This window comes from Rhamphochromis sp. 'chilingali', assembly GCF_963969265.1.
Source record: "Rhamphochromis sp. 'chilingali' genome assembly, chromosome: 10".
Classification (NCBI taxonomy): domain Eukaryota; kingdom Metazoa; phylum Chordata; class Actinopteri; order Cichliformes; family Cichlidae; genus Rhamphochromis; species Rhamphochromis sp. 'chilingali'.
The window spans coordinates 37,357,205-37,381,549 of NC_137937.1; the positions used below are offsets into that span (position 1 = coordinate 37,357,205).

Here is a 24,345-nt window from a genome sequence, read left to right on the forward strand (position 1 = left end):
GTGACAGCAGGGGACTTAGGGGATAATTAATGGCGATTATCGCTGCTTTTCCATGACTTCCTGCTATAAGCACTGACATCACATGGTCACTGCTAATAACTGGAGCCACAGGCAGCAGCAGTGAGAAGGACCAGCAGGGCCAAAAATAGAATAAATATTCTACTTATTTTTATTGTTTTAATGTCTACACATCCAGTTTAGCTGCAACATCATGAAGGACATGAACTTTGTTTGGAGCCAAACTGCAAGTACTGATTTACAGGAAGTGAACCTCGCACGCAAAGAAAGAAATGACATTAGGAAATATAGATTTTGGCCCAAATGTGCAGCTGGAACATATGATGGTCTGCCCGAAAGCTAAAACGTACCCACTGATCATTACGACACTAGGTTCCAAATCGAAATCAGATTCCTGCCTGCGGACTGATGGATTTCCCCATGCTGTTTGTTTAACTCTTAACAGTGGTACCAAGAGGGAGACACACACACACACACACACACACTCACACTCTCTCTCTCTCTCTCTCTCTCTCTCTCTCTCTCTCTCTCTCTCTCTCTCTGCCACTTCAGATCAGCACAGTTGACTCTTCATCTGTTATGCCTTCCCAAGGGTGGGATTACCTTGGGAATTGTAGTGGTGCACTTTAGTCCGCAGAGGATTTATAGGCCGAGTGAATGTTCCAGCACTTCCTCGTTCGCCCAGCTGTCACGGTTTAGATGAGCGCGTTAGAAAGTCGGTGAACTCCCAGCAGTCCGGGACCATTTCAAGGCCATTAACCACAGGTAACCTCAACACGCTGGCAACAATAATATTGCGTAGACCTTCATCATCATCATCCACTTATTGCTTTATTACAGCGACAAACTAAAGGACAGCGAACATTCATTAGCAACATGTCCTACAGGATAGCAGCTAGGGTTTGTATCATGTGCTGTTCATTAGTGTTGGTGCATTAATAATGCAATAACTCATGAAGCATAGTTGTTCCTTGTGAAAGAGCGAGTGAGCAAACATGGTAAACTTAATGAGAGCACGCATGCAAGCAGAGCCACCGAGGCAGGGTGTGCGCTAGCACTCAAACAATAATAATAATAACTGCTGTTGTTGTTTTGTTTTGCCCCTGATGAACACTTAAAGTCAAGTGGACCCTCAAAGCTGTTTTCTAAGAATGGCCTCTCTTTTTGTGCATATAAATCAAATCTAAATCAGAACCCAGAGCAGCTTTGTCGATTACTCCTCTCACTTTGTTTTTATTTAATCAGACATCGCGGGCATTTCCATGGCTGCAGGTCCCCCGAGTGCTGAACTGAAATCTCTGGATTACAAATACGGTGAGGAGGATAGAGAGGGATCAGCGTTTTATCAGAAATCAAGCTCAGAAATAAACAAACACTTTTCTCCTGACGTTCTTAAACCTTTGACTGCTCATTATTTCTGTTCATGCTGACCATTAAGAAAGAATCTCCGAGTGTTTGTCAAATACATCGGTCTGTAAGGAAAAATGAAATGTGCATTTTGTACATAAGACACGTCTTTGGAACTGCCTTCTTTCATCTGCACAACACTGGCGTTCATGCATTTGATACGTCCGGGTGAACTTCGTGATAATCACAGAAGTGACTCCAACCTAAGCTCCATGACAAGTACTGGCATGGACTAGTAACAGAGGTCACATGTCTGTGAATGCCACCGCTCACATTTTGGACAGATGGTTTCAAAGCGGGGTGAAAGAAGCCATCTACATCCACTGTCAGCGACCATCGTTGAAGAGAGGGCGGGGCTTACGTCACCAACCATACCAGTTAATGTTCTCCTGTCTTGATAGCAAGTATAGCCACGAGGCTTAGAGTTAATGAATTCTTCTACACAACAACAAACCCAGTATCATCGAAGCTGTGGCACAATCAGCACACACAATAATCCTGCTCAGATGAGTGAGGCTCTTACAGATTGTGTCCATGTAGCTCGACTCACATCTCTGATTTTGGGCTGTAATGGACTGAAGGATAACTCAGATCCAATTAAACTGAAATTCCACTTCCAGCTCAGGATGGAGATTGCTTCGCACTCTAAGTGGAGTCCTCACACCTTGAGCTCGACTACATCACACTGACTTTCTGTATTTTGACACTCTCTCTACTTTATGCCGGAGAAAAAGAGGCATGTGTGTGTGCTGTTGTGTGAAAGCAGCAGACGACTGGTTGCAGCCACTTCTACCTGGTAATTGCCGGAGTCCAAATGCTGGGAGGACTGGTAAATCCTGAAGTGCTGCTTCATCTGTGCAGCACTCAGGCTGCAGGGAGGTTTGTTTTATTTCACTTGCAACTATATTTCATAATTAACTTTTCTATACGTTTCCTTCTGTTTCATTTCTCCCAAGAATTGTTTAAATGTTACCCTCATTCAGTCACCCATTTGGGGAAAACAACATTAACCCACATCTCACCTGAGATTTATTGCAAAAGTGGGGGAAGTGATTTATAACATTTATACAAACTATTTAGCCTTCACCGAGAGTCCAGATCGGCTGTTTCCATCTTTCCAAGTGACTTTATTATAACTGTGTGTCTCTTGTTTTCAGAGGAAGCCCACAGAGAGATCAGAGTCGGGGTTAAGGTTTCAGGGCTCTGAATGCTGAAGCTTGTACGGTAACGTTCAGGCTCCCAGAGGTGAGCCAGTAAAGCTTAGGTTTAGAAGGACCTGAGAAAACTTTTAGTTAAAAACCTTTGAGTAATCTGTCTTGTGAGTGAGACTAATATGTTAATTAAATGAATGTGAAAAGGTTACAGATCCACTCGAAGGGAGTAGTTCATTCAGTCATCAATCTGATCTGATGTTAAAGAACTAACGGAGCATGAATAACTGAAATAACTCAGAACAGCAAAGAAAGACCAACCAGAGAACGGCTTAAAGCTGACAGTGTTGATGCTCCGAGTCAGTGCAGTAACCACAAACATCGCAAGTGATCCGTTTTTGGCTGCTGGTCTTTTGTGCTGAAGAACTCAATGCAAAGAAAAAGACAACTGACCAAACAGAACATGAGGGAAATTAATTGTTTTCAAAGTATTCACTGAAAAATTGGACAGAAATATTCAAGCTAAGTGGCCAAAAGTTTGCACGAGGACTGGATTTTAATACCTCTCAACAGCTTCCAAACAGAAGCCCAGAAAAGATGCACTGCTGCTGAACTCCAGCTCCAAAGACGTAAATCATCACACCCGTAAGGTGAATCTAAGCTTCCTGCTATTCCAGGAGGAGAATGCTGCTCACAAAGAAGACCGACAGAGAATATGGCGAACAAGACAAACACATCCTGTGTGAACAGATGAGCCCACGAGACTGGGAGTGTAATTGGACACCATCAGGTCTGGAATTATCCAGCAGTAGTCACAGTTCTTCACCCACCCACACCAGCGCCCTCAGTACTGGAAAGAAAACATCAGATCTGAGCTTTGATGGATGGAGAAACATGGACTTAAACCCACTAACAGGGTCGTTATCCACAGAGTGGGCTACAGACAGGGAGCAGCAGCATATTAAGCTTTAAAAGGGACCCGACCCTGCAGGAGACCTAAACAGGTCCCACACTATACAGGGCAGGTTCATCCTGTGGTTGTGCCGTGTCTATTGGAAATATTCACTCACAGTGTGTCTGATATGTTGCACTCCAGTCTTGCCCTCATTTGAGGTGTCAAATGCAAAAACATGCACTGTCATGGCCCAGGGCTAAGCTGAGCAAAGTAAAAACTGTGCACCAAAGGTGAAACTGCCAAACCCCACCAGAGAATATATTCGCTTATTTTGCTCATAAATTCCTGTTAGATCCCAGATGAATGAATCTCACAGCTTCCTGCTACAGAGAGAAGAACTCAAATAAACAGCAACAATCGAGTCGGGGAGGCCTGATCGGACCGCCTGCACCAACAGAGACCGCCTGCTGTTAACAGCACGAGCTCTCACTCTTTGCTCCCTTTGGACGACCTGTGCAGCCTCTGGGTGCAGGTATCGCCTCATGCACCAGTACTGACACGGACTCTAGTCAAATGCAAAGCTAGTGAAAAAATAGTCTGAAAAGATGAAAAATAATAATTTCATGTGTGATTTGTAGCCTAGTGTAGCAAGTGTATATTTAATTCACTTCTATTCTACTTAGATATGTGGAATTTTAACCTGCAAAGCTTCGCTACCATCGGCTCCACATCGATGTATCGATGGACTTCCCGTGACACGCCTCCTGCAGCTCATCCTCAAAGACCTACTCCAAGACCTAACAGCACTAAGATCGCCTCCACTCGCCTAACAACGCCGTCTCTCCCTACAACTGGAAAGCTGGATTGGCACCAGCCTTTCTTCCAGCACCATAAAAGGTGCAAATAGATTTAACTTTGTTCGACCAGGAAAGTGTTGAGATTTAAAATGTCTTTTGTGAGCATGTCCTGACCAAGAAACAGCTGCTAAATCAGCAGCCTGACATAACAGCGTACAAACGAATACGAAAAGCAAAATACACGGACAGTAAAGATGGGAGCACATCAGGATGCAGAAGGACGAAACAGAGCATCTAACCTGAGCATGCAGTGTGCTGTGATCAGCACCTGACTGACAGAATCAGTGAAACCATTAAAGAGAGCCGTCCTTACATATGAATCTATAACACATTTCCATAATCAAGCGCAGACCAAATGTCTCTGCCGTTGCATTCACTTGCAAATAAAACGTCTGCTGCAGCTTCTGTAGCAAATAAACGAAGAATACAGCAAGTGGAGGCTTTTAATAGTGCTGACTTTGGGCATTTGGCTGCTTTCACTGCTGAAGTTTGGCTGCTATAGAGAAAATAAAAGGAGGGAGGAGAAGTCGATATCTGGCAGACACTGGAAATTGCTTCCCCCCCCCAGTCTTTCAAATCAGCCTCAGCAACAAGAGTAAAAGTGCCAAAAAAGTAGCACAAAGGGAGAGTCCACCCTTTCTGTGCGTCATAGCAGTAATAACGAGGCTTTTCATTGTTTTCTCTTCTTGGTGCCTCTTTGTGAATCATTTCAGTCAATTTAACTCAAGCAACTGGGGCACAAACATTTTTTATAGTTGCATTTAAAATGTAATCAGAGAGAATCTGGAGTGAATTCACACGTAAGACGTGTTTCCTAAATGTTGAATTTGCAGAACGAACGCTTCAAAACTTTTTTTTCTGCTCTCACTGACAAGTTGCACATTTTGCAACACAGAAAGCTGACTGGTGTGTATCGTGACGGGTAATCTCCCTCCGGGGCCTTACCCTGCATCCCTGTGGGGCCGAAGCCTTGGCGAGTGAGGAAAATTGCGTGGTCATGGTGTTCGGCGTGATCGGGATCGCCTTTCTGCTGCACAAAGGCCCAGCGGCACACGTTCTCCAGGCTCCGCGATGGGTTGCCTCTCTCAATGAGGCTGATGGACTGAGAGGAAAAAGGAGAGAGAAATGCAGATGCAAATGAACATGTTGGTACTCTGGCAGCAGCCTGTAATTACTCAGACTGTGAAGCAGGAATAGTATGTGGAAGCCCTGGGCTGAAAACGAGAGGATAGCGAGCTGAAGGAGTCGTGGCGAACATAAATCACCTAAGTGCCACTGCTGATTACAGCGAGCAAATGGAAATGTGCGTTTTGACACTGTGTGTAAAAGTGAGTTAGACTAGGTGACCTCTGCAGTCTGCACACATTTTCATCTCTATTTCACTCCTCTGTCATAAAAGGGAATGTCACCTGCAAAAAGAAGTTTAAGAATTAAAAAAAAGCAACGGAAAAGGACGCGGGGACTCACCTTGGCATACCCCAGCATAATCATCCTGACCAGAACCACGTTGATGTGGACTCCCAGAGACTCGTCATGGTAAATCTCATTCACCTGAGGTGCAGGGGGACAAACAACACTTTTAAGGAATCGGAAATCTGAAATTTAAGGTAAATCTCAGTTCTAAATCCGACTCATTAGAGTGAAACAGGTTATTCCTCACGACTCCCTCCACGAACGTCTGTAATCAAAGAGACCAGGTAAATATGAATAATATGAACAATAGGAGGGAGCAGCTTGTTATCTTAGTTTTGATATTTGCAAGAAACAAAAACATCACGCTTTGGATATGATGGTGCCTTCAGCCTGCACAGCCGCTACTAGTCATTAAAAGAGAGATTATGACTTGATATGGAAATGTGCTTATGCATGTTGTCTCTGTATTTAGATAGATAAAAACTCAACTCTTCATGGGAATGATTTCCTGTAAAGAGCTCCGGAGAAACCAAGCACTGAGCACGTGACAAAGTCGTTTAGTATTCAACCCGTCTTGGTTTCCTGCAGCCTCGGAAGTAATGTAAAGAGAAGCGAATGAGTCAGTGAAGCAGGCTGGTGAAGGACTCTCACAGGCAGCCTGACTAATGTTTTCTATCGATTTGAATCTGAATGAAACAGTGAAGTGAGACTTGTGCACACAAGCTTTCTATTTTAGCAGTCAACACCATTATCATCTGCAGACATGCATGTTTGTTCAGACAAAGGCATCGCATCTCCTCCGTATCTGCAGGTGTGTGAGATATCAAAAATGCACAAATGCATTTCCTGTTTAAATTATATCCATGTTCACTTATCCTCATGAGGCGTGAATAGCAAAGACAGTTACGTTTTACAATATTAATGCATGAAGACTTTGCAGGACTGCTTGATAGCTGCAGAGCTACAGTTAGCAGAGGACACTGTGACAGTCCACCACCCATTTTCCTTTAATTTAAAGTCATTATAGTCCTGTCCCACTTATGCATACATATTATGCAATTAATTTAATGCTGAATATATGACATGATGCCACGCGTGACACAAATTGCCAGTTTCGATTGACTTTGGGGGCCATATGCATGTATTGCTGCTTTGAAGGAGGATTTTGATGTTCTGACGTCCCGTGCACTTTGATTGGGTCATAATAGTGAGAAGTGTGAGATTGTCAAGCCCACAGTGTTCACATGCAAAACATTTAATCGGACATTATTATTTGGCTGGAAACTGAGCGGCAGATGAATGAGCCAGTGACGGTCACCTATGAATGGAAGCAGCAAGCACACTTCCTCTGCTGAACAAAGCCAACTCTGTGCACTTAATTACTGTGGTCATTCTTTTGATATTAATGAGAATCATTCTGCATTTTCAAACTTGTATACTAGATACTACAAACATATTTGTAGATGGCAAAAAAGATCCGTTTACGTAGTTGTGATGGTGACCAGAACGAATGTGTGAAAATGAAGAAGATTGGATCATGGGGGTAGATTTAAGGGACACTTACCACCAATATTTAAAATACATCCATTTGTCTAAAATGTGAACGAATCCTTATTCAAGAAATCTACTGTAAATATTACTCAGAGGTGCCCGTTTCTCCTCCTACAGTGGGTCTTTTTTACTCCTAAAACATACACTCACTGTCCACTTCACTACACATGTCCTCAACTGCTTATTTACCCAAATATCTAATTAGCCAATCACACGGCATCAACTCAGTGCCTTTGGGCATGTAGACATGATCGAAACAACATGAAGGTCAAACTGAGCATCAGAATGAGGAAGAAAGGTGATTTCAGTGACTTTGAACATGGCATGATTGGTGCTGGTCTGAGTATTTGAGAAACTGCTGATCTGCTGATCCAACAAAAACATCTCTGGGTTTATAGGGAGCAGTTCAAAACAAAAAGATATCCAGCGAGCAGCAGCTCTCTGGGTGAAAATGTTTTATTGATGCCAGACGTCAAGGCCGAACGGGGCCGGCTGTTTTTGGCTTAATAGGAAGGAAACAGCAACTCAAAAACCACTTATTAACAATAATGTGGTTTGATGTGTTGTGCATTCATCTCTGAGTGCACGACACATCAAGAGGCTACAGCAGCACGGCACTGTACCAGGGGCCACTCCTGTCAGCAAAGACCAGGAAACAGCTGGCTCACCAAAACTGGGCAGCAGAGGTTTAGAAAATTGTGCCCGATTTCATGAGTCTTGATTTCTACTGTGACATGTAGGCTCACAGTTTTGGAGTAAACAACAAGAAAGCATTCAGCCGCTCTGCCGCGTATCGATGGTTCAGGCCTTTAGATATAATGTCAGGGATGTTTTCTTAGCATATTTTGGACCCCTTAGACCCCAACTGGGAATTGTTAAAGGACACGGCCTGTATGGAGTATTGACTGTGTCCATCCCTTTATGATGTACCATCTAACATGGTTGTAATGCACCGCGTCACAAAGCTCAAATTATCTCAAGCTGGTATCTTGAACATGATGACCTTCGGCACCTTTGAGATGGGATAGAGGGATCTGCAGATCTGGAGCAGCATCTGGCTGATGCTAGCACGTCAATATCGTCCAGATTCTCTGAGGAATGTTTTGAGCACCTTGTTGAATCTGTGCCATGAAGGATTAAGGACGTACTGAAGGTGAAATGCAAGTATTAGCAAGGTGTAACTAACGAAGTGGCCGTGAGTGTAAATATGAATGGTGATTTTCCACAACCACTGAATGTTTTGTGGTAAATATAATTAGCCCCGCATCACCACCAACACCAACGTGTCATGATCATAGTACCGACTACACAGCATCTCCTCCTCTCCTGTGGCATCGAGGCAGGGAGGAGAAAAACGAGGAGAAGGTGCAATATTGGAGAGTAATTAAAGCGTTTTGCACAGTTTTCCTAAATATCTATATATAAACGATCGCTGTGTGCTGAAACACACTGAGCAATGGAAGCCACTGGGTCCAGTTACTTAAAATAAATCCATCTGAACAGGTGCCACATGCATATTTAAGCAGTTCACTTCAAACAACAAAAATATTCTGACACAGACAAAACTGTCAAATTGTTCCGGTCTGACTCTCACGTCTGGATCCAGGCGAAAACAAAAAGTGGACAGGAGAGTGAATCACGTCTGCAGGAGTTCACAGCAGGAATGAAGTCAACGTGTTGTGACTAAGCTCATGTTTCCATACTGTCGTGAATATTCGATTCTGCTGGCACAAGGAAGGTCCCCAATTCACAATTAGGAGAAAGGATTTGTCACTGCTTGGCTGCACAACAGAGGGACAAAACCCAAATAAGACGTGACTCACAAACAGGACAAATTCATCACGAGCCAGCGAACTCTAGCGCTAATCCCAGCACCAGGACACCTGACAAACATTTTTACTAGTCTGGTGTGATGACCCCCCTGAGGAAAAAAGGTACCACTTAAAAGTTTATCTACAGTGTCAATACACTAAGTGTGTTCTCTAAAATGCTAAATTCTGCTTTCATTGCAGTAGATGCTAACAAACTTGATGGCAGGGAAACTGTCAGCATTTTGAGTTCATTGTGTTCTTGAGATTTTAATGAGTTTGCTTATATTTCCAGTTCATGGTTTCCTGTATGTGAAATTCCTCTCGTGTCTGTGAGTCTGTAGTCTTATCTGTGTCTCCGTCTCCTCGTCCTTTGTGTGTGTCTCCCTTCCTCAGTTTCTTCCCCTCAGTCCCTGGGTCAAGCCCGCGTGTCTTAGCCTGCATCTTAGTGTGTTTCCTGTTTTATTTTGACAGTCGCTCGTCCCAGGTTCAGGGGGTTTAGTTTTGCTTCCCCTGTGTCACTATGTCTGATTCGTCCCAGCTGTGTTCCCGTCTGTTTCCGCTTCTTCTAATGACCCTGTGTAGCGTAGTGTAGTGTAGTGTAGCGTAGTGTAGTGTAGCGTAGTGTAAGGTTTTATTGTGGGAAATTATTTGGGTCACGAAAAAAAGTTACAAGCAGCAAAAATTAAGAAAAACAATAGAAAAGAATGAGATAAAACAGAATAACATACTATGTTGCATCGGACAGTATTGCACAATATTGCACATAAGAGAGACATCTCTAAGACTTAATTTAAAAGTTACGAGAAAACAAAGGGGAAATAAGTAAGAGTAAGAGCTGCTGTAACATGCTGCCACACACGGAGGTCGTCTGTTCATTTCGGGTCATGTTCAGGTTTTTCGATGCTTAAGGTTCTACGTCCGTAGTGTTTAGTATTTCAGTTCTCAGGTTGGTTCTCGTCCTTGTTCTTCTGCCTTTTGTTTGTATTTTTCGTGCAGCCTAAATAAACGGCCGTTCCTGCCTCGAGTGTCTGATTTTGGGTACAAACACAAGGTGCAGACAAATAATTTCACTCACTACTTTATCCAAATACAAACTGACCAAAGAGTTTCACCTCCTGGAATTACCATTTATTTTCACCACCTCCCGTGATCCTTATGTGCGTCACGGGGGGGTGGAGCCTATCCCTATGTGCAGTTTAGAGTTACCAGTTAACCTATCTGCACCAACTGCACGTGTTTGGATTATGCCAGAGAAATGCAATTAAAATACATTTTTCTAAAATATTGATGGTAATCTTAATTTCGCAGAGCACTTCTCGTGTAACATGACAACTGGAAAAAGAACATACATGTTACTGAACAAACTCTGCACGTGCCCATCATGCAGCTTTCACCGCTGTTGTTTTGTCACCAACTGATTGACTGCACGGTGAGCACCAATCGAATCAGTGAACAGGTCAACATCTTGCCATCTTTCTCTCTGACATGTTACATGAGAAGTGCCAATTAGCAGAGCATGAGGACCAAAGTCACAGGCAGTGGGCCTCATTTTCTTTGGGCCAGTGATTTCTCACTGAGCTCATCTGCCACATTACACAATAAGTCAGTGCTCTCCACTCAGGACAGAAGAGGTGGAGAAAAACATTTCCCGGCAGCGTATCATCACGTTAAACTGTCCCCAGAGCATCCTTTTTGCTTTGTCGACTTCTTGAGGCGATGCAGCGCTGGACGAGCAGGACCACTCCCTGCTGCTCCTTTGCATTTGTCACTCCTTGGGACTTTATGAATAACAGTCTAGGTGAATGTGAGCCGCATCACAGATGGGAGCTTCGAAATGAAGACAGATAAATGCTGCTGATCCTGAATGTGTATCTACTAGCAAAGCAGCTTTGCTTTGCTTGCAGTAGCTGCACTGTGAGCCTCTCCTTCAGGGAGAGCTGAAATCACACCATATGTGATCCAACACACTGAGCTGCTCGCTCTCAAAGACTCATCCCAGCGCTATGACTTCCTAACAGCTTCCTCCACATAGATGCAGCAGGACTCACTTCATCTCATCGTATGCTGTCACTGGGGCTGCACGATTAGTCACATTTTAATCTCGTTCATAATTTTTGGCTTCTTGCAATTAAATGAACATTGAGTGATATTGAATAAGCATGCTTCACCAAGAGTGACTCAAGCCCTAAATCACCACCTGATGGTGTTTCTGTTTGTGTATGTGGCTGTCGCCCACACCACGTGGATGCACAACACTACATTAAAAACAAAAATCAAAAGTCTAGCAATGCAAAAGCTGAAGAGCTGAAGAAATCATATGCAAAGAATCCTGTAGGGTTGTGTCACCACAAAGCAACATGACGAACACGTTTGTCTGCCTGAAAACACAACACAAACTGCAGCACAACTAATGCATGCAGGCCAAGAAAAACAGTGTAATGTGACACATCCAGCGTATCACTGCATCCATCCAGATCACAAAGATGGGCTGAACTCACCAACACAGTCACACTTAAAGATAGATGTCCAATAAACACACAAGGCTTCAGAAAAAATGTTCGACACATTAGACAAAAGATGTGTTATAAGTGGAAAAAGCAGTGGTGGGGAAACAGAGAGGGCTCTCACAGCTGTAGCGCTTTAGTCTCATCACGCTGGTACAATGAAGGGAGTGAATGAGGTTTCTGCTTCTGGGAGATGAACTTGGATGAAGTGAATAAACACCTGATTTGTCTGCAAAGAAGGGTTAATTAACAGGAATGTAGCTCAATGCAAAGGTGGGAAATGGGAAGATGTGAAAGCAGCGCTTGGTTTACATGACACTGCTATAACAACACCTTATGAAAAATCCTTCCCTCAACACTGATCAAAACAACAGCGATGAAATTTTGGCCATAATCACACAGTCCTGCTTATCGCTCTCGAATTTCATTTGGCATACACTCACTTACTCAATTTCCATCACAACCAGGATGTCCATCTCTTCCTTTTACACAGCCATGCTATAGGTGCTCCGTATTGAACTAGACTTCAGCACAGAGCACCTGCATAAGTCAGCAGGGAGTGGGTGAAAGGTGGAGGACCCACTTGACAGGTCAGGTTACTCGTCTATTCCAGGTAAGGACAACCGCATGCTTCAGACATAACTACAGGACATTCCCACCTATTTATATATAGAGATAAAATTATATATCCCATTTTTTTATCTATAGATGCACCTTTAGTTTGCTTTTTGACATCACCTGTTCTACATCTGCACAGAGACCGTGTCCATGTGTTTGTTCTAATGCTGATTTGCGTTATTTACAGTTAAGAAAAATATTTTAGAGCTCTTTTTTTACCAACATGGATGATGATACTGCATCTGTTGAGCATCTGTGTACAAAACCAGTCCCATAAAAAACAGTTCTCTCATTTTGGTGTCGAAGACCTTGACCAGTTCCCACCGAGTCCTGACCTCATCCCTGTCCAACTACTCTGGATAAACCAGTTTGCTTACTGTGAGCTGGGCCTTATCACACAACACAGGTGCTGAATCTCACTGCAGCCAGAAGCTGGTTGGATTTCTAAAACGAGATGAATTTAGATTTTTACAGCAGCATATTAATGTTCCTGGGTTGTCTTTTTTTTTTTTAAACCCACATACTATTGAATATGTAAGTCGACCGACATATCGAGTAGGTGACCATCGCCTCAGTGCTTTATGCTGATTATACTGGCAGCAGGCAAAGAGGAGGAGGAGAGCAATGGAAACAAAGAAGAGGAGAGGAGACTGAAGAGAGAAATCTGAGAGGAAACGAGCAGCGGAGACATGAAGACAAAAGAAAGAAGATGAAAGGAAACGAGTGAGAAAGAGGTAAGAGGAGAAGATCAATAGCAATGAATAAGAAGATGGTGCTGTGGTTGGATGAAGCCCAACACAACCGAAACAACACCATCCCCACAGTAAAGCATGGAGGTGGAAACATGTGTTGGAGCTGTTTTTCTTCACATTCACAACTTCGCCACATAGATGGACCAATGCATGGAGTCATGTACGGTAAAATCTTGGCTGAGAACCTCCTTTTTCAACCAGAATGACTTTTCCAGCATGACAATTATGCAAAACATACTGTCAAAGAGACGACGGAGTGAAAAGAAGGACGTTGAGGTCACCTCGGTGCCATAAAAAGAGTCATGTTACCAAACAGGGGAGAACTTAAAGGAGTTTCTGTAAAGAGGACTGGGCCAAAATCCCACCTGAGATCTACGCAAACCTGATGACCGTCTCAATGCTGTGCTTGACAACAACAGTTTCTCCACCGAGTACTCAGACATCTGAATCTGAAGACAAAACAGAGCTGCCTGATTCTGTAAGCCTGCTGCACTTACTGTTGGAGTCTCACTAATGATGAAGTATGTAACAATAAAAGAACAGACTTTATCCTTCTCTCATTTGCTGTAACAGATTCAGGACTAACGTATCGCTTGGTCACAACCAAATAATTTAAATGCAGTTTGAGTGCTGGTGTGTGTGTGTGGGTGTGTGTGTGTGTGTGTGTGTGGGTGTGTGTGTGTGTGTGTGTGTGTGTGTGTGTGTGTGTGTGTGTGTGTGTGTGTGTGTGTGTGTCTATATGCAGAACTTTCCATGAAAATTAAGTTGTTGTTGATTGGACTGCTCGAAGAGTCGCTTGTGAAGATGCCCACAGAATTCATACATACATGCTCATTAAATGGTCCAATCAGTTCCAATTCTCTGGAGGATGGTGAACACAAAGAAGAGGGGGCTCTGACTTGATTAGCAAGAGATATCAAAGAGAAGGAAAACTGGAAGACCAGAGAGGGAAACTGGGAAAAGGGGGAGATGACAGGAGAAGAGTATTGAAACAGAAGAAGGAAGAAAGGAAAACAGAGGGAGTGAAGATGATGAACACAGATGAGACGGGGGTGAGGAGAAGAGGGAAGAAGAGAGCTGAGAGGAGAAGAAGAATAAAAGAGGTGGTGTAGGAGGGGAAAGAAGGAGGAGGAGAGGAGGGAGAAAGAAGAGCAGAGGAATATAAAAGGGAAACGAGGAGACAAGAGCGAAAGAAAGAGATAGAGAGAGAGAAGATCAATCACAGTAATCAGCGTTCAGAGACTGTGCTGCGTCCAGATAAAGCCAGCGGGGACCTCTACTGGAAAACACCATCAATAACCTCAAAACTTCAGTGCCAGACGCTGCAGAGATCCAGAGCGATAGAGTGATGCATGTGGCAGACTGAAAAGAGCATTTAGTACTTTGGAAGTTAAAAGGAACTGAGGTTATTATTATTATTATTATTATTATTATTATTATTATTAGGGATTTTGGAGGCATTTAATGTAGAGATGGGAATATCTTGACAGGATCAGGGACACTGAGGTTTATGCTCTGCTCCTTAAATCCAAGGACACTGCACACCCAGTGTAAATGCACAGTTTTACTATTCATGCCAGAAAAGGCTTAATAAAAACATCTTGTCACGGTCCTGGGTCCGTCGGACCCAGTAGTTTGAGTTTTATTATGTTTTGGTTTTAGTTTGCATCAGGGATTGTTTTCTTGTTCTCTTGTAGTGTTGATTATGATGTTGTTTATTATTTGAGTTTCATGTTTCTGTGGTGTTTAGGATTTGTTCTTCAGTTGTGTCTGCTTAGTATTTGTCTAGCTCCATGTGCCATTTTCTGCCTGTCTCTCTATGTCGAGTTTGTGTCTTAGTGTGATGGTTGCTTGTTCCTGTTTTATTGTGATGGTCTGCGTCTCATGTGAGTGTGTTCAGTTTTACCTTTGTCTCGTCTTGTTGATTATTCCCAGCTGTGTCCACCACCTGTGTGTAACTCCCCTGTGATTCTCTGTGTATTTAAGTCATGTCTGCCGTCATTGTAGTGGCTGGTCCGTCTGTGTTTCCACCCTGCTTCATCTGTGTGTTTCCCTGCAGTCTACCATCATCTGTTTCCGCCCGCTCTCATTCATGTCCAGGTTCGTGTTCTATAGTTAGTTTGTTCCCAGTTTAGTTTAGTCATTGCTCCGTTCGCCGTTTGTCCATTTCCTTTTTGTGTTTAATAAACCACCCTCACACCCATACAAGTGCCTGCGTTTGGATCCTCCTTTATTTTCCACACGGCTCATCTCACTCGCCGTGACACATCTATACATGGTAAACTGCACTGATAGCTAAAAATCATGAGATGTACAGTTCTGCTCATCATGGGCATGAGTGTCATGGCTCCACACACACGCTCACTTAAATCTTATTGTAAGTGGTGCTGAAGGCTACAAGGAACAGACTTTTCTCTTCCTTTCTAGTGGACAGAGGTAAAGTCCAAGGAACTCGGTGAAGATCTACTGAGGAGGAGATTTTCACCTGTTCTTTAAAATTTAAAAGGCTGTAGTGCATGTTTTGAAAGTGCTTCACCACAAAGATTTATACATGAGCACTATGAGATTTCATTTAGAAGATATGGAATCAAAAATGATCAGTGCTGCTGCTGATGAAAAAACCTGAATATCAGCAAATGTGCAAATATGAATGTCAACAAGTGACAAATTAAATGTAGCAACAGTAAAATAAGCTAAACTAAAAATGATGACATAAAATATCAATAGGACCATATGTGACACTCATAAAACTAAATATTTGACCTACTTTCATGAATATTATAGGACGAGATCAATTTTTGATCTGTTTTTCTTTAGTCTGAACTAAAAATATGCATTTTCTCAGAGTGAACCACATCCAGACTAGAGGAAACATCAGTACCAGTGACTGATGGGCCCTGATTGGCTGTCACTGACAAACAAACTGCTGCAATCCTTCCAGTCAGTCCAGGCTGGAGCGTTCGAACCAGAAAGGACCTCGTTTAAATAAAGCTGGCAGACAAACTGCTTTCATGTCCAAACGCAGGATGGGTCCATTATGGGGAACATCAGCAGCATCTGAGAGGCTTGTAATTTGAATGCAGCGCTACAAATAATGAGATAATGTTAATACAGCGCTGTAAATAATGAAGCCGGTGAGGAAACGAGAGGCAATCCTGCCTTTTTACAAACTCTCACACGAAATGAAAACACAAGCAGAGAAACAACATGTGTGTAAACAACATTAAGCAATCAGCACTTCTGGACTGGACCATATATCTCCCGCTGATGCACCGACGTGTTCGTTGCTTTGATTTCTTTAAAATCCTTTCATGTTCAAGTGAAATTGTTCCGCCCACAACATGTCAGCGACGACACAAAAACCGATGTCTATCAGAATTTGGTGGTACGCGATCATCCGCGGCCCATCGCTTCAGAAAGCTTTGATCAGCTGCTGATTTGGTGCCGAGGAGCAGCGACGGCAGAAACCTGAGTGACGACACTCCACGGAGAGCGCGACAACGCGGCGGCAAAAATGCTCCGCCTCTTCCATCTGCATTGAAACCTCTCATTAAAGGAACACTTCACCTTTCTGCCAGGCAATAATGGCACATGTGCCAATCTCTCACAACGCAAGCGAGGTGTATCTGTGACATCTGTGAGGACGTGATGAGCGAACACGGCATCTAATCTGCCTCCAGAGACTAACGACAGTCTGAGCTAACTGCCTAACGCACACGGAGGGCAGAGAAATCCCTGCTAGGGATCATACGTGAATGGCTGTAATAATTCCCACGGAGGCACAATTAGCACCCTGTGTGTGGACAACAGTGTGAATACACACCGGAGGGAACAGATGCTCTTGGCATCCCAACAGCTGCTTGCGGGCTCCATTTCTTTCTGATTCAGACAATATAACACTGATCCACAGCAGAGAACCCACAGGAGTGGGCTGCTGTGACACCAATGACTCACTTATTCATATCAAGACCAGTTCCATACAATATGTGATAGGAAGTGTAGATTAGAGGGTACTGTAACCTCAGCAACAGAGAGACAACACCAGCTCTCAAACAACAAAACTGAAAAGTGTGGATAACTAGAAATGCACTTTGAATGAGTCTCATTTACACCTTGAAACGAAGATACAGTTAACGACTGCTTTGGGAGACAAAGAGACTTAATAGTGTTTATTATTTGGAGGCTTCTTCCTTCCTAGTTTAAACATGGCTGACTCAAGGGAAGAAACACGTCAATGATCACAGAGATCACAGAAAAAAACACTAAAATAAAGTAAAAAAGGAATCTGACTCTATCCAGCTTTAGGGTCCCAGGATGCTGAAGCCCAGCTCAGCTGACACAGTCCACCTTTTTGCTGTCAGGCGCCAGTCGCTGATCCACTGTGCTGCTCCTACAAGCAGACACTCTGATTCCCAGCACCATATTTGCCTTTTATAAAGGTTAATCTGCATCATCATCATCATCATTTACATTTACGTGTCAGTACAGTGCATTCACACAACCCTTTATTCTGTGTGCTTTAAGCACATCCAGTGCCAATTTAAAATCACCAATTAACCCAGAATCCCTTTGGATTGTGGGAGGAAGCCGGAGCACCTGGAGGAAACCCACAAAGGTAAGGTAAACTCCAGAGGAAGGCCCCAGCAGAGGTTTGGACCAGCAGAGCAAGAAGCGAGTCGGGTTCCCACTGCACCACCGAGCTGCCCAGTGGCATCCCTAATGCATGCTGTGCTTACATAAAATCCCTGTTCTGTTACATTCAAAACACAAGTCGGGTTTAATACACAACAGTTTTCAAACTAGGAACAAAATGAAGTTGTAGTGACTCACTATGTTCATCAGTGTGAGGAGGTAATTCTGCACATGCTCCTTGCCGTGAAATCGGACCACTGAGTCATCGACTCCCAGCAGGATTTCGATGTTGTAGTCGTCCTCTCCAGCGTCCCTCCGTCTGCGGCGCCGGACCGTCTCATTCACCTGTCGGGTTACTGAGTCGAGGCTCCCGGGAACATCGAGCTCCGGTTCTGTAAGATTAAGACGGGAGAGATACGACTTTTAATATTTTTTCCATTTCCAGCTGTGAAAGCCGCTGCAGGGCGTTCATTTTAAAATGCTAACTGGGTAAAGGCGCTCACTGATCTGCTATTACATAACAATTACATTGTGTTAGACGAGCATTCGATCAACATTAACGAGCGAGTCGTGCAGCTGCAGGTCTGCAGGTTCTGTCTGCATATGAATGTGTCAGCAGAGGCCAAAGCTTGTTCTGAAGTCGAGTGCCTGCTGGCCTGAATTATACATGTTTCATATTTGATGGTTGGAAAAGGGTTTATCCAGTCGGAGCTTTATGTTGTTTTTTCTGATTAATGATTAGCTAATGAGCAGTATGAGGCGATGGCGCAGCGACGTACGGAGAAAGCCAAGCAGATGTTTTCAAAAGGAGACATTTTCCAGCCGGGTGTGCAGCCACAGCTGGATTTCATAACACTTCAATTCAAGTGCTGAAAAGGCAAATAACATGTTTATAATTTCCTGTTTTAATCATTTACTGGAGCAAAAGTACATTTTCTGGTTCCAACTTTAAATGAGTGGATTTGTGTGACCTTCTGTTTCAGATCATTTTCATTCCAGCATCTCTGGACTTTTGGTCAAACAAATCAAGCACTATGGGGATAACACAGCAGTGCTCCTTATTTACCTGAAAAATGTTGATTTAGCAAAACAAAAAGAAAAAACAAGGCGAGAAATAGAAAACTACTTTTGTTTTAGTCAAAATGCCAGAAACCCCCTCGTGTATTAGACGACCTTTGTGTTATTCACCCTGTTTGTTCAGTGCTGACTGTGTTATGGAGCTTTGACAGGTAAACTGATGCTAAAAGCAACTGTTAAAGCTTCAAATCTGTGGAAGGATAAAAAGGTCTGTGACAGCAGCTCAGTTCATTCAGTCCACAATTCACTTCAATCCAACAAAGGCTGATGGGGTTCACTGCCTTTAATTGGTACACGGGATAAAAGAACTTGTAGCTTTTGAGGCATTTTTACAACCCACAGACTTTCCTCTGTTGTTACATAACTTTCAAATCAGATTTGACTTCAAACCGAGTTTCTGCTTCCCCCGATATGAAAATTAGGTGAACTGTCTGACTTGACAGATTTCAGGCTCCTCTCCTCAAACTAGCTGAATGTGCTAATACTTCCCACTTTGATGGAATGGACCACCAGTACTTAAAGCTCCCATAATACTGCTTATACTACTCACACTCTGGAGGCTAAGGGTATCTCTGTGAAACCGCAGGCAGCAGTGCAGATATCGGGGCCTCGAGGACTACAGAGGGGGTATCGAGCGGCTGCTCTTCACTCCACAGTTTGCTGCTTTATAGTTAAAAGTGTTGCAAATTTAATTATCATCTTATAATAAAAGGAAAAAGTCTTTCTTGTTTTCGAGCAGACTGACTGGTTATAATGGCCGGAGGGGCAGAGCTGCAGGTTGAATGACTCATCAGGATGTCTCCGAGCGAGACTGTTTTCCTCTAGTGGAGCTGGTGGTTACCAGTAAGGCGGTGATTATGCTTCCAGTGTTTTATTTGGTTTAACCACAGTGGACTACATCCTGTTAGCTCTGTACTGACGTGTGCAGTTCGTTTCAGATATAATCAAAAATAAGAATGAACGGGGTGCGCCTCTTCGTCAAGGCAGAGAAAACTGTGTTTTAACGGTCATCGTCACCTCTCGCTGAATTGCACTTTGTTATAACATGTTATATGATAATTATAATACATGTTACCATTGCAGCTTTTGATAACTAACCAACAGTGACTCTCTCAGTAAGAGGAATTTGTTTTTAGATTTTCTTTGTAATAGTGTAAAAAAATGAAAACTCCCATTTACAAAAAGTATTTAGAGTCATTGCTGATTTCTTTGTAGAAGACTCTGGCTACTCTAAAGTGCATTTATACAGTGGTGTCAACACAACAATCGGCGGCAACTTGAAAACCTGGCAAATATTGTGTAGATGTACAACCAAAACAGCTCTGACGCACCGAGGCATGGACACGGCTCGTCTAGGGGCTGCTCTCTGGCTTCTGGCAAAGCACAGTTGGGTCCACTAATACAAGGTGTCTCCTCCGTGAGGAGAATCGGATGGAGGTGGGGGGGCTCCTCAAAACTTTCTAGGGCATTTGTTGCAACTTGGAGGGCAGGCTGACCTGCTGGAGGAGGCTGCTGACATGTGAGAGTTTCAAACCGGGGGGGTGTCTGCTCTGAAACAATGTTCAAGTGGCCGTGTGTGTTAAATTACATCCACGTTAAAGCCAGGAGGAAAGGTTTCTCAGCACTGAGTGAGATTATTGATGGTTATTCACTTCACATGTGAGGTTTTGAGGTTGAGCCTGACAGGTGTATGTAATCCAACAGTTATAAAGGCTTCAAAGCCATTTAAAGATTATCAAAGAAAAATGTCAAAAGGAGGGAAAAAATGTTTAATCTTTTTCACATTCTGCAACCGATTCCAACTAAATTTTGCTCAGACCTTTCAGGGTGTTGCACACTCACAAGGTGATTGCACAGGTTGCCTAGTTTCCTATCAGGAGGCAACCTTTCTGCAAACAGCTGCAGTCTGACTACAACCACTCTCAGAGAGAAAGTCAGTCATTTCTATCTCCACTCCACTCAGCTGGCTCCCAGCTGCTTGTATTCTGGTTATATTCACATAGAACAGGAAGGTTGTGAGCGCAGATGTAATATGTGTAAAATTTCTGTCTATGCAGACGGCAACAAATACACAATTTTCAACTACTTATTACGGTTAATTGCTGTATTATCATAAACAGCATGCATGTAATGACAAAGCTGAACTTTGAGGACCATATTTGCGGTATATGTTAATGCAATATGCAGTATACTGAAAAATGTACTATGGTATCATCAGTGAAAGATTGTGGTAATATCATATTGTGGGGTGTTTGGTGATCCCGCCTCTATCAGTTAACCCAGCATGCATGTCTTTGGGTGGAAGCTGAAGACCTGGAGAGAACCCACAGACACGGGGAGAACATGCAAGCTCCACACAGAAAGGCTTTAGCCGGCCGTGTGTTCGAACCTCCTCGCCGTGCAGCATGTATTTGGTTCATTTCACAGCTCAGTGCAACAGGAGAACACTATTTCAAACCAAACTGAGTGAGAGCGTGAGGCACGCCTTGGCTTCTTCTGCAATTTGTACAAGGCCAATGAATCCTCAGAGCGAAAAAATAAACTGAAAGCAAGAAAGGTCATTGTCCATTCAGCAATAAATACAAATGTCTGTCAGCAAGACAGCACAGGCCTGGAGCTAAAAATTGGGTTCACGTTGGTTCATGCAGCCCATTTACAAACAAACCAGAGTAGGCAAACAAAGGTGCCACAGACTCACAAGAAGCTCGTATACTGAAGACGTTTCGGTAAGCTCTCATCAGGCCGTGTTACAAAGTTTGGCAGCGAGGTGAGTCAAAACAAATCGTGCTGTAGAAACCTGTGACTTCGGCTAAAACTGATGGCACTGGAAATAACCTCGTCACACATATACAGCAATCCTGTGCAGCACGGATGAATGGCAGAGCAGCGTTACAGAAGATGAAGACATTTTCAGCCAGAGCGGACCCCTCACCTGGCCAAAGACATGGAATATAAAGAGCAACTCCTGCAAACCACCAAGAACATATTAAGAGTGAAAAGCTGAACTGCGTCTGAAGGACAGCAGGGCCGAGCACGCCTGCTCTCTGAATTTTCCCTGAATAAACGAATGACTGAAGTAAAGTAGTTCACAGTTTTAGATTTCATCCACACTGGGTGAAGATACTCTGCTGGCAAATACGGGTAAATCTGAAGCCATAAATAAAAGCACAGGCCATTTTTCATTTTTCCAGGGATGCTGTGGACCACAGACAGGGCCGGTGATTGAGTGGAGAGGGAGCTAAAATAAATAGGAAGAAATGGCTGCCACCTCAGCCGTGGCCCGGCTTCTACAGTGTTGGGATTGTGGAGCGCATTCCTCCTCTCCGCCGCTCCCGTCATGACACAGGCATTCTTGTGCAGCAGGCCAGCTCCCCCCCCTCCCCTGCCTGAGTAAACAGGCTCTCTGAGGTCCCTACTTCAAACGCACAGGACTTCCCCTCAGCAGCGCTCCTTAAGACTGCCAGTGTGCTTGAGTCAGTGGCGAGCACCCCACCGCCCTCCTCTGCCTCGCCCCACCACGGGCCACAGCCCAGTCCCGTGGGAGCCCCACCATGCAACAGCAGCAGCCCAGGAGACGGGGGCCCTGGGTCAGCGTCTGCCCACACATGGCAATGTGCGGCAAGGTGGCAATGAGGCCGGCCAGAGCCGCCGCAGGCTAAAAATGGCACAGACGTAGGCGACAGGCATCGCGCCATCAGCTGAAAGTGGAAATCTACTGTCTGCTGTGACAGAATTAATATCCACGTTGTACGCTTCAAGGACACTCACACGAAACCCATTAGTAAGATGGACACTGATACGCAGCCAATAATGACACTTTGTGTAAAATCCTTTTTTTATACATTCAAATACGCACGCAAAAAGCTTTTCCCTTTTCAGTGCAGATGGATACATGTCTCCACGGAAACGTTACTACAGGAAAAGTATGCAATGCCCTCATTTAGAGGAAAATATCCACGAGCTCCGAGGTTTTACAGCAACAATAGGCAGGAATGCGAATTAAAATATGGCTCGTAATCCTTTTATCTGTTTCTGCAGCAGAGACGGGGGATTGGGCAGGATGTACTCCACCAGGTGTGCAAAACGGTACAGAAACTCTTATCGAGATCGGGGCAGGAATTTGCATAAGTTCAAAGTGATTTGTCTCGTGAGCCAAAACTAGACGTGAAATACGGCGGGACAAACAGATCAGGAACAAGTACGGGAGTTTGGTTTTCTACATTTTCTTTGGAAGTGCAGCTGGAAATGAAGTCACTAGATTCTGAGTGGGAATGAGTGGAATTTCAGTGATTGGAAAAGAAGGCTTGCTTGCACACAAGTCAGAAAGGTTATTCCAGGTTAAAGTCAAGAGCGATGTCAGACTCCTGAGTCAGAGCCACTAGATCATCTCTGTCATTTTCCTTTATGCAAATGGACTGGAAGCATCCATTTGCATAAACTGAAATAGCAGCAGTTAGAGCTCCATTTCCATACCCCGTGCCCTCATTCGCACAGATAAGAGCTTAAACTCTGATTTCACACACTGTGAAAAAGTTGGGATTAGAGGTGACAGGAGAGCGCCACCCTGACCGCTGCTGTTCTAAAGCACAAGATGACAGAGAAGGAAAGCAAAGAGGACAAACCACATCTCCACATGGGAGATGTCACCAGACAGCAGGAAAGGGACATGTGAGTCAGACCGTAACGACCAATCACAATAATTTATTTCATATCCCGCGGTTATGAACTTCAATAGTAAAAGAGCGATTCTGGCCCCAACCAGAGTAAGACTGTGAGGCGGTTATAGAAAATAAAGGTTTATGGCATATTTGTGCTTTAAATACTTAAATCTGTGTGAGCTACATGCAACACTCACAACAAGATGCTAGTTTTAGGTTCCTCTGATCTTACTGTAGTCTCCACATTAGAAACGTCACTTTGAGAAAGAAGGGAGATGACGTTTATTTCAGCTCTGAATATGATCAGTCTATAAATAGTCAAAAGTCTGTGGTCATCTCTCTCCTGTCCTCCAGGTATTGTCCTTCCACCTTGTGAAGTGTGTGCAGGAGCTCAGCAGTCTCCACTCAGCTCATCAGGAGTACTAAGGCTGGGAGAGAAGAGGAGGGCAGCGCCAGCGTGGGCTGTTTGCTAAAAGCCTGACTGAGTGGATTTTGTTTTTATGGCTGTCTGCTGCACTTTTCTTACTGAAATTTGCAAAAAGGCTTAGCAGCAACGTTCTGTCCAGTTGAGCTTGAATTTGACATCAAATTCAGCACGGTAGTTGGAGCAGACTAATCAATTTTCCTGGATTCAGTACCTCCTAGTTAGTAGATGCACCCATGGTATCTATTTCTAAATCCGCGGTCACGTTTTTCTCCATTTATTGTGTTCACAAGATATCAGAAAGCCTGACCTCTGTGTTGCCTCATTCTTAAGTTGCTCACCCAGCAGGGTGGCAACAATCCCCCAACGGCCGTTTACCGCTAAGAGTTAAAAACCTTGGATTAAGGAAACAAAAGATAATCGCGGAGCCAAAAATATGTAGCTATGTAATCGGTGGGTAATTGCTTTTTAGTTACGTACGCAGACTTGAATTAACTCCACGTCCAAAAGGGCTCAATGGGCTGAGGTGGATGTACACTGGGTCAGCTTACACATTCAAAATGTGGGGAAAAAATGT

At 43.8% G+C, this 24,345-nt stretch overlaps 1 protein-coding gene across 1 annotated transcript in view; it reads right to left on the reverse strand.

The window, feature by feature from the left end:
• The window catches only part of adamts3 (ADAM metallopeptidase with thrombospondin type 1 motif, 3), a 149,907-nt gene that overhangs the window by 71,183 nt on the left and 54,379 nt on the right, over positions 1-24,345 (reverse strand). Inside the window, exons 5-7 of the mRNA XM_080892892.1 lie at positions 17,808-18,001; positions 5,796-5,879; positions 5,274-5,430 (exon numbers count right to left, since the gene is read on the reverse strand). Of these exons, the coding sequence (XP_080749018.1) occupies positions 5,274-5,430; positions 5,796-5,879; positions 17,808-18,001 (435 nt within the window). The remainder of the gene's footprint in view (positions 1-5,273; positions 5,431-5,795; positions 5,880-17,807; positions 18,002-24,345) is intronic.